The sequence below is a fragment of the Petromyzon marinus genome, chromosome 1 (genome assembly GCF_048934315.1).
Source record: "Petromyzon marinus isolate PM22_M1 ecotype Great Lakes invasive population chromosome 1, UKy_Petmar_22M1.pri1.0, whole genome shotgun sequence".
Lineage (NCBI taxonomy): Eukaryota > Metazoa > Chordata > Hyperoartia > Petromyzontiformes > Petromyzontidae > Petromyzon > Petromyzon marinus.
The window spans coordinates 3,886,819-3,904,862 of record NC_133667.1 but is presented as its reverse complement, the minus strand read 5'-3'; the positions used below and the strand labels follow the sequence as shown (position 1 = coordinate 3,904,862).

Genomic DNA, 18,044 nt, shown 5'->3' with positions numbered 1-18,044 from the left:
GGGGGGTGGAGGGAGACGCAGTGCAGTGGGAAGTGCACGCACATCCACATCCACTGGCCCGACTTCGATTTCCGCTCACAAGCAATAACAGTGGCGAATATTTGAACCGGATCTGGACCTTACCTAGGTCAACTGTCTGTGAAATGAGCGCCTGGTGTGGTGTGTAAACATAACGACTGGGGAGACAAATGCGACTAGGCATGGTGCTGGGTCATCAAGCCCCTCGTGTATCATTCCAGTTTTCATAGGTGCTTGCTAACAGTACTTGCCCAGACAGCCTGTTAAGGGCTCTAGGGGGGGGGGGGGTCTTTGTCTTTTCGAGGGAGAGGTATGTGTCAGCATATAGCTCGCATAATGTGTGTGTGTGATGGCAGGCGTGTGTGTGATGGCAGGTGTGTGTGTGTGTGATGGCAGGTGTGTGTGTGTGATGCCAGGTGTGTGTGTGATGCCAGGTGTGTGTGTGATGGCAGGTGTGTGTGTGATGGCAGGTGTGTGTGTGTGTGTGTGATGGCAGGCGTGTGTGTGATGGCAGGTGTGTGTGTGATGGCAGGTGTGTGTGTGTGTGTGTGATGGCAGGCGTGTGTGTGATGGCAGGCGTGTGTGTGATGGCAGGTGTGTGTGTGTGTGATGCCAGGTGTTTGTGTGATGCCAGGTGTGTGTGTGATGGCAGGTGTGTGTGATGGCAGGTGTGTGTGTGATGGCAGGTGTGTGTGTGATGGCAGGTGTGTGTGTGTGTGATGCCAGGTGTTTGTGTGATGCCAGGTGTGTGTGTGATGGCAGGTGTGTGTGATGGCAGGCGTGTGTGTGATGGCAGGTGTGTGTGTGTGTGATGCCAGGTGTTTGTGTGATGCCAGGTGTGTGTGTGATGGCAGGTGTGTGTGATGGCAGGTGTGTGTGTGATGGCAGGTGTGTGTGTGATGCCAGGTGTGTGTGTGATGGCAGGTGTGTGTGTGATGGCAGGTGTGTGTGTGATGCCAGGTGTGTGTGTGATGGCAGGTGTGTGTGTGATGGCAGGTGTGTGTGTGATGCCAGGTGTGTGTGTGATGGCAGGTGTGTGTGTGTGATGGCAGGTATGTGTGTGTGTGTGTGATGGCAGGTGTGTGTGTGTGTGATGGCAGGTGTGTGTGATGCCAGGTGTGTGTGTGATGGCAGGTGTGTGTGTGTGATGGCAGGTGTGTGTGTGTGATGGCAGGTGTGTGTGTGTGATGGCAGGTGTGTGTGTGTGATGGCAGGTGTGTGTGTGTGTGTGTGATGCCAGGTGTGTGTGTGATGGCAGGTGTGTGTGTGTGTGATGGCAGGTGTGTGATGGCAGGTGTGTGTGTGTGTGATGGCAGGTGTGTGTGTGTGTGATGGCAGGTGTGTGTGTGATGCCAGGTGTGTGTGTGATGGCAGGTGTGTGTGTGTGATGGCAGGTGTGTGATGGCAGGTATGTGTGTATGTGTGTGTGATGGCAGGTGTGTGTGTGATGGCAGGTGTGTGTGTGTGATGAGATGTCAGGTATGTGTGTGCGTGTCTGATGGAACGGCATGAGTGCGTGTGTGCGTTTGTGATGGGACGGCGTGCATGTGTGTGTGTGTATGGATTGAGTGTGCTCACCCGCAGGCAATGGCGCACCCGGACGGAGCATACGCGCACGCCATGACCCACGTGCATGGCATGGTGACAGCATGCTCCTGTGGACACCAACACACATGCACATGTAGGCATTGAACACAAACAGCACGTAGACACATTATCACGCGTGCACATACCCATACGCGTAAATCAATACGTGTGCATCATCACACCTTAGCAGAGTATACTGGCACAGGTAAACAAGAAAGCAACGTAGCTGTCGCCGTGGATACAGTTGCACAAAAGACAAAAGATCTCCCATATAGCTTTAGGGGCCGTCCATAAATGACGTCACGCGATTTTGGACGATTTTTGACCCCTCCCCCTTCGTCACAAAAAGTCAGACCCCCTCCCCCCCTTAAATATGACGTCACAAAGCTCTGCCCCCCCCCAAATATATACAACATGCTTCAAATCGCTTTAAACTATTGTCATTGTAGTGCGTATTTAATGTGGCGCTGCATTCTGATGTTGTAGGAGAAAAAAATTATTAAAAAGTCTATTTAATTAAGTAGAACGTGTCGTCTATATTTATTTAAAGTTGCGCATTTTGATGTGACGTCACATTTCTCACCCCCCTCCCCATCGTCACACATCGTCACAAATGTCTGACCCCGCCCCCCCCCCCAGGTGCGTGACGTCATTTATGGACGGCCCCTTAACAGACTGTAGGGGCAAGTGCTGTTAGCGAGAAACTATGATACAACTGCATGCACACGTATACACACACACACCTATCATCGTCTCCACGGGGGGCATTACCTTTGGCTCTAGGGTTTGGTGTTGCATGTAATTTATGTAGTTTATTGTAAAAGATTCGGTCACAGTCCCTATGATCACTGTTACATTGCATTTATGGCTTTATTTTGGTGATTTCGAAAACGTTATTTGGTTTGGCCATGTTTTTGTTTATTGTAGTACAGAGTTAGACTGATGGCCTTAATCTTAGTTGTCTTGTGGTTGTTGTTGTTGTATAACTTGCATCCCACTGGGATTTTTTTGCACACAGCGTTGGTGTACGGTGCTTTTTTCAGGAATATTTTGCTGTTTTTTTCCCTGGATTTTTTTTGTTTTGCACAGTCACACACAGGCACTTTAAGATGTTTGTCTTGTTCGTGTTTTAGTTTTTTGTTTGTTGCGGTTGCACCCGATTCAAGAGCCGAATGGCTCACAGGGCTCTCTACCAAATTAATGGAACTATGAAACTATGACGGAGTAAATTCTGTAGCTGCCAGGCCATTGTTACTTGGGTATCATCCCTTCTCGCGGTTGATTTTTTTGTAAAAAAATAATTTCTCATGAGGCTCAATGGTGCAAATTGCAATCCAAATCCCAACCTCTCCGTGTCCTCTCTGTGTGCTTTGAAGTAGGACGCTGCCCGAAACGTCGTCTATTATTTGCATTGTCCTTTAAAGGCCACAGTGTTATTAACGAATGCGTTGATTTTTTTTTACTTTTCTTAACACTCAATATATTTCTAACGTGCCTGTTTGCTCTAATTACAAAGGTGAACTTTCCGATGGTTATTTGCACAACTTTCAGCTTTCATGCAACTTTCTCTCTCAACGTCCACGTTCCCGATCTAGCAATTTGAATCTGTTGCTTATAAATGATTAAAAACAGTTACCTCGTGACCTACAATTGTTATGTTAAATATGTTGAATTGGCCTGTAATTAGCAATGCCCTCTCTTATTCTTGGTTCTTTCGGTAAGGTCACGTAGAAGGGAAACAATAAAATAATAAAAATATAAAGCAATAAAATTCTCGCGATGTTTCTACTGCAACACAAGCAATCATCATCAGCTTTGGTGTTACATGTTATTTATGTAGTTTATTGTAAAAAAATTCGGTCACAGTCCCTATGATCACTGTTACATTGCAAATGGCTTTATTTTGGTGATTTCGAACACGTTTTTTTGGTTTGGCCATGTTTTTGTTTATTGTAGTACGGAGTTAGACTGATGGCCTTAATCTTAGTTGTCTAATCTTAATTGTCATCAGGTGATGATTGCTTGAGTTGCAGTCGAAACGTCGTGAGAATTGTATTGTTTTAAATTTTTATTATTTTATTGTTTCCCTTCTACGTGGTGACTTTACCGAAAGAACCAAGAATATGAATCCCTGCAGTCACGAAAGCTTTAAATCAAAAATGCCCTCTCTGTTTACTTTGGACTGCACCGTGGACCTCACCAGCCCATGGCAATGTGTTGCGTTTGTTCAGACACAGACTTCTCTGAAAATCGGTTTGTTCCACGTCCATTTCAGAGAAGCGTTCTTTTAAACAAAAATGTATTCCTCGTTTAACGTCTTTGCTGACTGTGCACATTCTAGAATATGCAAAACTCTCTCATTCCTCACTCCAATGTTGAGATTGTCAACCATCCTTTCATCTCTGAACCATGAACTACTTTTACAGTCAATAGTTTGCCCTATATATTTTGAATGTGTCTGTAAATAATTGTAATTCTACTATAATCAGTAAAAAAAAAATCTCCCCTAGCCGACTGACTATGCTGTGATGCATTGGGAGCTCGTTGAGTATTTGGGTGATTTTTTCGTCATGCAGTGCATTTCTTCGCTCATCCTCATCACGACTTCGTGTTGGAGCACACACTTGGGCAATCGTTGTCTTTTGAGAGCCTTAGTGTGAGCCGAACAACTCTTGAGACGGACAACTTTATTTACACCTATGCTATGAAACTCACTGCCCAATTATATATCACACCTGATGATGATTGCTTGTGTTGCAGTCGAAACGTCGTGAGAATTTTATTGTTTTATATTTTTATTATTTTATTGTTTCCCTTCTACGTGACTTTACCGAAAGAACCAAGAATATGAATCCCTGCAGTCACGAAAGCTTTAAATAAAAATTTCTATAATTACTGTCAATTCTCCACACGGGCGTCGAAAAGTGGCCTCTCGCATGACAAATGCCAACCAAGTCCCAATTTATTTATTTCATGTCCGTCTCCAGCTCAACAGAGTTTGATTCTGCAGGTAGAGTCGACGGTCATTCAAGAAGGCGACCTGTTCCTAGCCTGTGATTCGGGACATCCCTCACAGCCTACCATGCTGCTGTATACTGTTGGCATTGCAACAGAGTTGCACGTTATAATAGGGTTTTCCCCTTTTTTTCTAGCAACAAAACTGAAACCTTTTTTTACGAGGATTCATGTCTGCATTAACCACAATACCTGCAGTCAAAATGCAAACAAAAAACATACCATGATAATATATGCATTGTCCTTGAAACTGATTTGTCCACACCAAGGAAGCCGCCCCAAGAAAGCCGTCCCTTGGTGTGGACCAATCAGTTTCAAGGGCAATGCATCATATTATCAGATTATGTTTTTTGTTTGCATTTTGACTGCAGGTATTGTGGTTAATGCAGATATGAATCCTCGTAAAAAAAGGTTTCAGTTTTGTTGCCAGAAAAAAGGGGAAAAACCCTATTATTACATTTTGGTACTGGCAAAGGAGGTCTAATGATGTAGAGTTGCACGTTACTCAAGAAAGGCGCTTCAAGCGGCACTTTCAACGGGGGACACACGTGCGACCATACATCACCACGCAGGTCAGCACGAGCAGCTGGTGAGGATATCCCCTCGAAACATGGGGGACTGAGAGGGCACCCAACCACGTGGAAGTGATCCCCAGCCCACGGTTACCGCGCAGCCAATCACACGGTTCACACAACCGTCGTGATTACGCTAACGAAGACAAAGGCAATACAACGGTGTAATTATATTCTAATGCCCTCTTTCATTCACACTACCTCGAATCTCATTTAATATTGTATCTAAAAACAGAACTCTCAATGTTACCATCGGAGTAAAGAGAGCCAATGAGAAGCTGCAGAGAACCACGATGTCAAGTAACAAGCGGCATAACATTGGTTACAATATTACGATACTAGCACGCGTATATCGACGAAGCACTTCAAAATGCATATTTAACAAGCACTGTGAAATGCAGAAGACAGGTTTATACTGGTAGTAACCTCCTGGTTACACCAGCCCACAGGGGATTATTGTGTCCGTCCGTCCGTCGTGCATCCAAAAATGGGAGGGGTGGGGCTGGGTGGAGAGGGGAGGGTGGGGAGGGGCTGGGTGGGGGGTGGGGAGGGTGGGGAGGAGCTGGGTGGGGAGGGGCTGGATGGGGAGGGTGGGGCTGGGTGGGGAGGGGCTGGTCACCCCGTGGTGCCCTTATAAAACTCAACGTTTAACCTACTCACGCCGGCTTGTGCCCGCCCTCACAGTCGGGCATCATTGCGGAATACACCACGTGGTGCCGCCGTTGACCCTGGCCATTGACCGAGCAACCCAACGTTCCTACCAGCTCCCTCCGCAGGAATGTGTTTATGCACACATTGTGTTGATGTGCTGCACTATCAATACTAACTTGGTAATGCAGGTGGTTCAGAGGTGGAAGTGCTGAGGTCGCACTCCTGAGACCCTGGATTCAAATCTGGGCAGGCACCCGTGATGAACCCGGTTCGCATATCTAGTGAGTTAATAGCCCTCAGCCTGGAACAGGTGAAGTCTACATTTGCTGCACAGCCTTTGCCTGTCATTCCATGGCTATGGCTCCTTCGTCGTCGCCCATGGAAAGGGAGTTTCACAACATCTGTGCAATCCACCAACCCTGTCTTCCACAGTGCTAGACTACAGGACTGCACGACCACCACTCAGCACTCAGCAAATAGAAAGTGAAGGAGTCGCTTTACATATACATGTACAGGTAGTCCCAGACTTACGATATTTCGATCTTACGATGGCGACAGCGAGATGACAAAATTGTAAAATATTTTAATTTCGCGCGGCAGGCAAACGCAGCAGCGTACTACAAGGTACGATACTGTAACTTTATCATCGCCATCCTCCTCTTCCGACAACTAAGTTAATGTAGCCATTAACAACCCAACATCGTTCAAGTATGCAGACGACGAACAGAATCTTGGTGAGTACAGTAGAATATGATACGTTACGATACGTTCAATGCATGTTATGATACGTAGCTTTAGCGATTCCATTTTATGGTTGCCCCGATACGATACGTTCGTTCAATGCATGTTAAACGTTTTTATAGCAGACAGGATTGTTTCCTGAAAAAACTTTCTACGAAATTGCAGTTCATATAGTTAGGCTAAGAATTGACCTTGTTTTTTTACTTTAAATTTTACTGTGCAATACAGTATTGTAATTAATAAATACATACAGTATATAGTTTATACAGTACGGCACCGTAAATTGCTCTGTTTTGCTAAATTATCAACATTTTTTAAGACTCCTGGGTAGGCTAGGCCATTTTCGACTTACGATATTTTCGACTTACGATGGGGGTTGTTGTAACGCATCTCCATCGTAAGTCGAGGACTACCTGTATGCCCACAACAACAACAAAAAAACCCCATATTCCCGTGCCATGGTTTACATGCATGCTCCGGAGTGCCTGGGGCATATACCAGGACAGCATAGAATAAGACTCAAGAAGGATCATGAAATCAGGCTGCTTAAAACTCGCAGCAGCAATGCATTTATAGCTCTCTGTAAAGTACAGTTGTGGCAGAAGTCTTGCAAGCTGACATGACAGGGCAACGACAGAGCCCAGTAGTAGCGTAGCGGCCGCTTGTTGCAGAGATTCACGAGCGTTCAAGGTCCCCTGATGTCATTCGCAAGAGTAGGCCACAGAGGGAAGGACACAACTAAAAACGCAGCATCTGTACCTAGGGCAGCTATTGAAGGTGGACAAAAATCTAAGCAATATGATAAAAAGAGGCAGGGAAACTGAACTTGATGATTGGAAGGGAACATAGCAGACCAGCCGAAATAAGAATGTCCCTAATTAGTGCGTACTACCTGCTACGACATATAGGCTCGGAAACACGGTGGTTACCACGCAAAAATATAGAATGTAGAAAAGTGCGCAAGGAGGCATGGAGAAATCCATCCACGGGATTACATTGAGAAGCAGAGAGAGAGAGAGAGAGCAACACGTGGATTAGTGGACAAACGCAGGTTACTGACATCATCCAAACGATTAAGAAAAATAAGTCGTACATCATCATTAGACCTCCTTTGCCAGTACCAAAATGTAATAATAGGGTTTATCCCCTTTTTTCTGGCAACAAAACTGAAACCTTTTTTACAAGGATTCATGTTTGCATTAACCACAATACCTGCAGTCAAAATGCAAACAAAAAACATACTTTGATAATATATGCATTGCCCTTGAAACATTTTGGTACTGGCAAAGGAGGTCTAATGATGTAGATGCTCACCCCGAGCCCTCATTACTTTGATAGTGCATTGTCTATGAGCTGTATGCCTTTTGGCGTCATCTGGTCGAGCACCAATTGGGTCGAGGCTCAAAAGAAAGCCGTCCCTTGGTGTGGACCAATCAGTTTCAAGGACAATGCATATATTATCATAGTATGTTTTTTGTTTGCATTTTGACTGCAGGTATTGTGGTTAATGCAGACATGAATCCTTGAATCCTTGTAAAAAAGGTTTCAGTTTTGTTGCCAGAAAAAAGGGGAAAAAACCCTATTATTAAAAATAAGTCGGCTCGAGCAGGACATGTCGCTCGACATGATGATGGAAGATGGTCAAGAATAAAAACGGAGTGAGAGCCATGGGATGGAACACGTCCATGACGTCGGCCAGAGAGGAGATGGAGTGATTAAATAAGTTAACCACAAGATAATGTGTGATTTATTTATAGATATTAATGTTACGGCAAATGATGCATGCATTTGTGTCAAGTCTACTCTGTAATGAGTCCTTGTTGTTTTCAAGCTTAAAATAATATTACAATATATGAACGTTATTTATATACAAGCATAACCCCGGTTTACGCCCAGGATGCGTTCCCGAAAACCAGAACGTAAATGGAAAGTACTTAAATACAAGCAAAGATATCGGATAGCGGATCGTAACGTGGTACAGTACCTAAACAGAGGATGCTCAGTATTCCATGGCATATCGATTCATTACAACCATCATTGGTATATTAAAATATATTACCTTGCCTGTATAACCTCTTACCACGGCAGCTCTCTCTCACTTCAGCAAAAAAATGTTTCTTTGCTGTGGTTTTCCCACCTGATGATGATTGCTTGTGTTGCGATCGAAACATCGTGATTTAATTTATTTTATTGTATACCCACGTGACCTTAACGAAAGAACCAAAGAGTATGGATCCCTGCAGTCACGAAAACTTCAAATCTAGATTGTACTATTAGTTGTTTATCACGTGAAAAACCGTTCACACGTGTCGCCATGAATACGGTATGTGGGGGGGGGGGGGGGAATAATATGAATCGAGTATGTGCACACGGGAAAGAAACGACTCTTGTCAAGGGATGCTCATGCTCGAGGTGCCACCTGGCACCCGCTCGTTGCCGTGCAACATTAAACAATATGGCTCTTCGCGGTAAAGTTCGTGACTCCCGAGTACGCTGTGGTGAGGTGCACAGTACGTAGAACGGGACTCGGTATCAATACGTTTAGTACGTTACAGCGAAATTTACGTAAAGCGTGGAGGGTGTGTCCGATGAATTATTTTTTTGTAGACAACAAACAAGATTCATGTTCTCACCTTGTTGGTGGTAAACGCATCCCACACGATCACCTTCCCATCCTGGAGGCAGAGAAACAAGCATCAACACATGCACCGCACGGGCGACAAACGCCACAAAGCGGCGCTCTTAGCGTCAGCACTCGCCCTTGCTCAGCGACGGGACACTGCGGACTTGTCCATTTGCCAGTTGGAGTGATACGCGAAAAGGTTGTCACCAGCCCGTACTCATCGGCACGATGAAGTATGGTGAAATAATTCACGGGGTCCACACGCCGTGCCCAAGGCTTCGTCCAATAACGGTGACAACACGATAATAATAAGTAATCACGTTGCCTTAATGTGTCATTTGCACTTTTAAATAGCAATGATACATCCATTGGAAGCCTCACTGAGTTTCAAGATTTTTGAGGAGGGCCTCGTTGGATTGAGATATTTGGTCAACTCCAATAATAATGAGTGCTTAGTTTCTTTACGGGTAAAACCGGAAAACTCGGAGCAAACCCTCCACAAAGGGGGGGGGGGGGACATTCAAAGCTTTGCACTGACAGATTTAAGAATCCATTGCTGTTTCCATCTCCTGGCTACCTCACAGCAAGGCCCAACCCTACGGCACCTCTACTATGGACGCTTGTGTTGCGCCCGAAACGTCGTGATTTATTTTGTTTTGTTTTCTACCTACGTGACTTTACCGAAAGAACCAAAGAGTATTTACCTCTGCTATTCCCAAGCAGTCTCCCATTCTAATTCTAACCTGGCTCAAATCTGGCAGTGCAAATAAAAAAAACATATATATTTTTTATTGTACATCTATGTCACGGAAATGAGCCAAAATGAAGACAACGAAGAGAATTGATGGCATTCACATGAATTTCGATTTAAAGCTTTCGTGACTGCAGGGATTCATATTCTTGGTTCTTTCGGTAAAGTCGCGTAGAAGGGAAATAATAAAATAGTAAAATATTATTTTAAATCGAAATTCATGTGATTGTCATCAATTCTCTTCGAAAAAATATTTTATTATTTCCCTTCTACGTGACTTTACCAAAAGAACCAAGAATTTGACATTCACATGTTGAAGCGTTTGGGTGACCGGAGTCTTTGGGCCCCCTGGTGACCAATAAATGGTTCTCACCTGGGAGGAGCTGACGAGCCTCCGCTTGTCCTTGCACCAGTCCATGCACAGAACTTTGTTGCCGTGCCCTTTGAGGGTGCGACGCGTCTTCATGACAAACTGGCCCAGCGCCTCCACTCGTTCGGCCACCTGGTGAACTGCACGCGTGTGGGCACAATGCAGGAGTGAAGAACGTGTGAACATGTGAACGATAACACAGACAGACATGGGCCAGCGCTCAACACGTCCACAATCTAAACTACAAGAAAGAACTAGCTGTATACGAGCGCACGCGTTACGTAGTGCACGAGATCGTCGCCTTGCCAAGTTGTGCAAACATATCCTAATGCCGTACATGTGTGCACGTGTATGAAGATCAGTTGCATCAGGTGCAATTGTACAAATACAGGCAGATGCAAAGTCACAAATTACACGGGCAAGAGTATTTATTAGGGACGAGTCTAGATTTGGGAGGTTTATAGAGTTCAACAGATCCAAATCTGTGGGCAAAGCTGCACACGGGCAGAGCTGCTGCCATGTTCCAAAAGCGTAACACTGGGATACAGGAGAGGTAAGTGCTATGTTAAATTTACATTCCTAAAGTTCTAAAATAACAGAATCACCGGAGAGACAAATAGGGACATTTGTGGTGCTAGCCAAGGCCGTAACCATGGAGTCAACATTGGGGGGGACCAAATCTTCCAGGGTGTCTGGGGGTCCCAACCCAGAAAAATATCTACATTTGAAAACGAATTTCCTGCCTAAAATATTTAAAAAATTCATTAACACATGGGATGGACTTTTTTTGATGAATTCTTTACAATAATGTCTAATAGTGTATTGTATTACATTGCTCTGTTTTTACTTTTTGCCATTTCGTGTTTCATTGTATGCAATGGCAGAGATTAGGGATTAATAAAGTGCAACCGTAACCACAATCATATAAACAGAAATCTATGCATTGATTTATATGAAGACAAGTGCAGATATTGTGGCCAAGGTTTAGCAAATAGTTATTTTTTTATTTACATAGCATAGCAATTTTTTATAGCAATATATTGGGGGGGGCATTTTAAGCATATTTGAATATTGGATGTGTCCCCCCCACCCCAATATATATTATAATTACGGCCTTGGTGCAAGCCACTCCACCCACTCGGGTAGAATGCCGGACCGAAAAAGGTTTTCACTCACAGCACTTGCCCAAGCAGCCGATGTAAGCTCGAGGAGAACTCTTTTTTTTCTCAATTTTAACATCGAGGAAACCACATCACGGATCCTATTTTCCGCGGGATTATCTGATAATGTACTGCACTGCTTCGTGGAGGAAAAAAAATCACAGATAATCACCGATTATATAGGATGCGTGACAACTTATCCCACTAAAAATCATGGATGATAGGAGTTTGGATGCAAGCTAAGGGGCGTCCAATACCCACGGATAACCGGCAGGTAACCGAATGATTTCGCAGCACAACTCCAATAATTATCCGCAGAAAAACCGCCAAGGAAAGGAGTCTCTGAAGAAGAAGAACAACAACAACACGGACAGCGGTCACGAGAATGGCAGCCAACGAACGTAACGCGCGTCCACGGCGAAGATGGAGCGCTGAGATCAGCTCGAGCACAGGTGGCTGGACGGAGCGTTGCATCGCAGGATCGTGAGAGGTGGAGGTGGCTTGGTGAGGCCTTCATCCGGCAGTGGATTGACCACGGTGTTCACAGACTGCGCGATGAATCCGGAGACTCGTGTTTAGTTTACCGCTTACGGCCAACATCATTGTTGATTATCTGGACTAGTCATGGGCTTCCACCAGGTCGTTTCAGCCATAAATGAGCACCTGGTGCGGTGCCCGAACATCGCCACTAAAGGGACAACGGCGTAGTGCTGGCCAATCACCCTCTCATGTACCGTGTCGGCCTTAATGGGCACTAGCTAACAGTACTTGCTTCAGCAACCTGTGGAGGCTGCACAGGGCGTCTGCGTCTGTGTGAGTGGACAGGGGTGCGTGCGTGCCACGAACACCTACAGTTACACAACGTAACGTGCAATACATCCAGCAAAACACACCTTGCGTTTTTTTTTTGGGGGGGGGGGGGGGTTCTAGAGGTTCATGCATACCTACAGACAGATATCTGTAATACATTCGCACATACGCACAGGGTTTCAGTTTTTTTTTTTCAGGAGGTTTTCATCAGGATGGCGGCAAGGCGAATTATTTCAGAAAACCGGACAAGGTCTCCCTGCTATTAGCCCGACTAGCCAAGGCGTCCCTCTACATTTACCTCTCGCAAAATCCCCGAGCAAACACCGATGCATAAAATGCACCGCAGCAATTCATTGGGATAGCAGCAAGGAGCCGAGTTTTTGGGGGAAGGGTACGTTGTCCGTTCCGTAATGTGTATTCACGAGCATACCAGGTGAGCTGGGTGAGAATACAATGACACGGTGGCGCGTATCCGCACCTCAAAGCCCCCAGACACATAGAGCCTCGGTGTCTCCCTGGATCGGATCCCACTTGTATAGAGTCAAGGGGAGACCCAACGCTCTTGAGGCGCCGCAACCCAATCCAGCGCCTTCACATGAGACGATTTCATCGCTCAAATCTCCCCCGGTGAACGTCGCTTCAGAAGTGTTCGCCTCCTCTGGCTGCCACTCCGTTTGTTAGCCTCGACCACCGGCCGTGTAGGTAGTGTTGACGTCGTTCATTGTTCTGTTGCGACGCTCTGGCCGTCTTTTGGGGGGGGGTGGGGGGCAGGCTTCATGAGTGAAACCAGGCACTCTGAGAGAGCGACGTATACGGCAGCACGGAGAGAGAATTGTTACTGCTGGGTGGTGGTGGTGCTCGCTAACAGCACTTGCCCCTACAGTCTGTTAAGGCTATATGGGGGATCTTTGGTGGTGGCTACGCTGCACGTGGCCTGTAGCCCTGCGCCGCGAAAGGCAGCGAGGGTTGCTGGATCGCACAAATGTTGCCAAACGGATTTCGCACGGGTATCAAGGTGCCTTACTCTGGCGGTTTACGGCAGTGTGGACTCGTATCATCCGCCCCCATCTGTAACGGAGATCAAGTGTTGCCTCCTCACATGTTTGGGTTTTCTCCGGCCACTGCGGTCTCATCCCACATGTACAAACGCTCATTCAGTGGCTGAACACATCTTAATATGAACCTTATGGCGGGACCCCGGTGTCCCGAATAAACGGGAGTCCAAATCGTAATTATATTTTTTTTATATTTTTGGCGACTCCGTCCCACCGCGCACATAAAACGCCGCGACCCATCAAAAAATCAATCCCCTCGTTCTTCACCAAGCACCCGTTAATTGCCAACTTTGCCATAGCCATAAACAAAACTTTGAAACTTTGATTGGCGCAGCGTGTGGAGCTCGTCGAGAGTAATATATTGCCGCGTCATTCGCCTTCGACAGACATAAAATGACGTCGCAAGGCAGTTTACGCGAGAGCCGGGGGCCTTATGGGGGTCCAGCCATGAGGTTCATTTGTAGAGGGCCTGCGGAGATTGTGCAATGCGTGGACGACCGGACGCCCGCCCTGCCAGCTCGTCCGATTCTTGTTGCTCACAACGGCTGTGAGAGTGGCAATTCGCACGAACGACGGCTGCACACAAGTGGGACACACGCTTGTTGTTAGCGGTGGCGAGGCATGGGCCCACGCCGCGTGTTCGCCGGGCATTTGCGGAGAGCCAAGTGCCAGAAAAATCCTGAGTGAGAGTGTCGCGACTAATCCCAAATCGGCGGTGTTGATTAGCGAGCCGTGTACGACTTGGCGGCGGATCCGCAAAGTCCGACACCAAAAGGGCCGAGCCAGTAATTTTGGCAGTTCGTCAAATTGGTATTTAATCCCGATAAGGAATAGCAACGGCAAAGTCACAACAGCGGCAGCAATTAAATATGAAGACACTGCCGAGGCTAGGCCAGTGGGTCAACATTTAACAATGAGTACAAGTACTAACAATCCGACGTCAGCAGTACCTGTTAACGGGCACTGCTGCGTAATATTACACAGTCCATGCAGTTTTAGAACACGCACACACTTCTACGCACATATATACGCATACAAACACTTACGCACGTATATATACACGCGCACACACACACTACTACAGAGACACTTAAACGCTCCCACTTGTAGTTAGCACGCTGCACTACATATTAGGCAAACCCGAGTTCTATTCACGCTCACCACCAATAACAGTGGAGAATATTTGAATCGGTTCTGGGCAACTTATAGGTCGACTCGGCCTCAAATTGTTATCTGTGTGTAATCTGGGGAGACAAAGGTGGCCGAGTGTGGTGTTGGCGACCCACCACATCGTGTGCCGTGCCAGCATTCATAGGTGCTCGCCAAGAGCACTTTCCCGAATGGTCTGTTAAAGACTATACATTTACACATATACAGATACATAAATGCACATAGCAGTCCTGACGCGCTATTCGCAGGGTAAACGATTTAGCCATATGCGGTTAAATGTTTTCAATTCGAATTTAGGAGCAGTGACCTTCTAAACGTAATGGAGGCGAGCGCCTTGCCATTTGCGAGAATAACAGATCATCTAACACAAAGACGTACATGACTGAAATAAGCAATTTGCGGGATCGGGTTGTCGGTCAAATAGTACCACCCGTTTGCAGGGCTTCACCGTGGCGTCGTCACCCAATAACGCTGCCGGATAGATATTGGCGTGGGGGGGGGGGTGGAGATTTAAGAAGCGATTCCCCATTGTTTAAATTTCCACCGCGGGAGATGGAATCCAACGGGCGAACTTTGGATTGCAAGTCGTTTTCGCAGTTAAAGCTGTTAAACATTTACGCTTGCTGCTGAACGTTCTCATATGAGTGTGCCGAACCGATAATTCGTTATTCACCGATGTTTTTCTTTTTCATTTGGTAACCTGGCGATGCAAACGGACCGAGTGAAACCAGCCTACGACTCGTAACGGTGCACGGCGCTCTGTGGACAATGTGCTCTTTCATTGTGTTCGTTCAAAGTGTATGATTTATTTGGTCAGCGGTGTAGGAGAAGTTAAACAAAGATTACGGCCACTGCGAAAGGCAACACGCGGGATTTTATGTCGTCCTTTACTTCACTTTTGTTGTCATTTGACATCACGGAATCTTCACTCTCCAGAACGACCTACAAGGACCCCCCCACACTTGGTAGAGGCGGCATTTCACAGTCGGGAATAGTTTACCGGTAGGATCAACCTATCTACAAATTTGAAACAATCTGCCTGGGGCAAAAACTACATTATACGTGACATAAACAGTGGCGTGTAATCTGTTCCCTTTTAATCTGCAATCTCCATAGTGGGTGTAAGTACTGTGTAGCATTCCTTAAGTAAAATCGTATTATTGATGTGATACTCCGTTGGCAGCGGTGCACAAGCACAAATAACAAACAAAAAACTCAACACATTCGTAAACAGCACTGCCTTATAATAATAATGACCCTTCTTCACGTTACATTAACGGCTACATTAATGGTAAAAAGGGTTCACTGAGCAACTATATACGACCACAAAACAGCGCATTCATTTCGAGCATCACACACGTAGCTTTTGCCAAAGCCTGGCGCCGTCGACACACGCACCCTCCCTGTAAATCGATTAAAGATCCACATTATAGACCCGTGTCGTTCAGTGCAGGGGGAGCCCTTTACACAAACAATAGCCTTTAATGAAATAGCAACACGCAGCGGAGCAAGCGCCCAAATCAGTCAAGGTCACGCCACCTACACCCAAGGGTGAAACGCTGGAAGGAAAGCTGTCAGACGTTAGAATTTTCTTCACTTTCAGCAAGGCAGCTGTCATTTTAGACACTCAGATTACGAAAGCCTTACACGTATACCGCACACGTGTTCTAAACAGTCTGCCAAGTGCACTCGTGCAATCAGTGCACGCACAGTCATCTCAAACACACGCCACTGGCGGTTACTTTCAATTGTCTACAACGGCGATGTGGTGAACCACAACCAACCAATCGCTGCCTGTTGGCAGCAGAATGCCCATTTAAAGTCGCGTCCTGAACACGAGCGACGCTGAGAGTGAGCAGGGCTCGTAGGCCGTGACCCGGAGGGCGCAACGGGCAACCACCCTCCCCACGGCCGGTACCATCGCCGCCGTCTCTCCTGCAGTTTGTGGTGCTGCCCGGGGCGCGACTCACGTTCCACGTCGTGCAACTTGGCCCTCTCCTCCTCCAGTTTCATCTTGAGGTTCTCCGCCTCTCCCTGCAGCCCGTCAATGGTCTCATTCTCCTGCAGCCCTTCGGAGGCCATCTTTCCGGCGCACGAGCACCCAAAAGCACGCAGAGGCCGCAACAGAGGCGCAGTGACTACACTCGGTCGACGCTAGCAGGTTAACGATGGACGGACGAAATGCGGCACTGCATCAACACGAGAGTCGCGCGCGAACGCAGCGCGCACACGGCCAGAGATGCGGACCGGCGCGGAGAGACCCTAGGGAGCGCAGCCAAAGGCAGGCGAGCGCCGCAGGTAGAACATGAATGAGCGCGTCTGCCCGTTGCCACTCTCGGTGCACGGACCGCACAGATGAACAGGCGAAGCCTTCACGAGATTTTCGGGATCGCTATTATTTCCGAGTTGTTAACCGCCTCCCGGTATCTTGCCGTTGCTGTCCTGGCGATGCGTAACCGGAGCTGGGCGAATGTGTACCCTAGCGGGCCGCCCGCATCCCTCACTCTCTACTGTAATACAGTGAGAGTGAGAGGCGCTGCAGCCGCAGCCCCTGGGCTGCGCTGCAATGCGCGACCGCGCCACGCGGCGGTCGCTGTCCGCGGTGCTGAAGGACGCGCGGTGCCCCACGGGGCGCCCGCTGTTTCCGCGGTGCTACGCTCGCTTGTGGCTACGCTCGCTTGTGGCTACGCTCGCCGAAGGCCGTGGCGCGCGGTCGCCGCTGGACTTTAAGAAGGGCGGCGCTCGCGGAACGGAGCACTTTACAAATGCTGTGGCTTCCTTCTGGATATCCGTCCGCCTATTACTGATTTACAACAACAAAAAAGATCCCCCGTCGTGTGAGTTGTGCAACTGTTTTAACCGTATGTGTTTATATCAGCAATGTATTGAGAAAGTCAAAATCCAACCATGATTCGATAGCAGAAAACGTGTACGCAACGTGCCACGATGGGGCGCAAAACGACTCTCATGTTTCAAATGTTCCCACCAAACATGTCGTTTGCACCAAAACCCCAAAAAGCAATAATCCGTGCCACCCTCCGCTTTTTTTTACTTGCTAATTTAATCATACATTTACTTCATCGCTACATTACTAAATACTGTGATTTCTACGCCCAAATAATAAAAAAGTTTAATATTTAAACGAGATTTTAAAAAAAGTCATTATGAATATTGTAACGTACTGAGTCAATCTTTGCAGGTATAAGCAATATATAACATTTTCACGTCACATTATTCTCTTTCCCTTTTGTCCTCTTTAACATGTGAATTGACGATCACACTTTGGCAAAGAGCACACACGCAGGGTTTGTACAATTAACGCTTCTGTCAGTTTAGTGATTTTAAACAATGTGAAGGTGAAGGATTCAGACATACTACAGTCTGTATATTAACAGGTATAACATTAATTTAAACCAAGCAGGTTTTTGAGATGTGTTGGAGTAATTGCTGTGCTCTCTGAAGTGTGCTGCATCTTCCCTTGCTTGGGTCTCTTCTCCGAGTTCATGCGACTTGTATACGGG

The 18,044-nt window shown here is 46.7% G+C and overlaps 1 protein-coding gene across 2 annotated transcripts in view; it reads right to left on the bottom strand.

The window, feature by feature from the left end:
* Positions 1-18,044, bottom strand: part of GNB5 (G protein subunit beta 5) — a 71,237-nt gene that overhangs the window by 52,423 nt on the left and 770 nt on the right. Inside the window, exons 2-5 of one of the 2 annotated variants that reach the window (XM_032949495.2) lie at positions 16,494-16,605; positions 10,332-10,468; positions 9,218-9,259; positions 1,597-1,673 (exon numbers count right to left, since the gene is read on the bottom strand). In XM_032949495.2, the coding sequence (XP_032805386.1) occupies positions 1,597-1,673; positions 9,218-9,259; positions 10,332-10,468; positions 16,494-16,605 (368 nt within the window). Of the gene's footprint in view, positions 1-1,596; positions 1,674-9,217; positions 9,260-10,331; positions 10,469-16,493; positions 17,415-18,044 lie in introns of those variants that run through there. The other variant, XM_032949440.2, reaches the window with a different exon arrangement.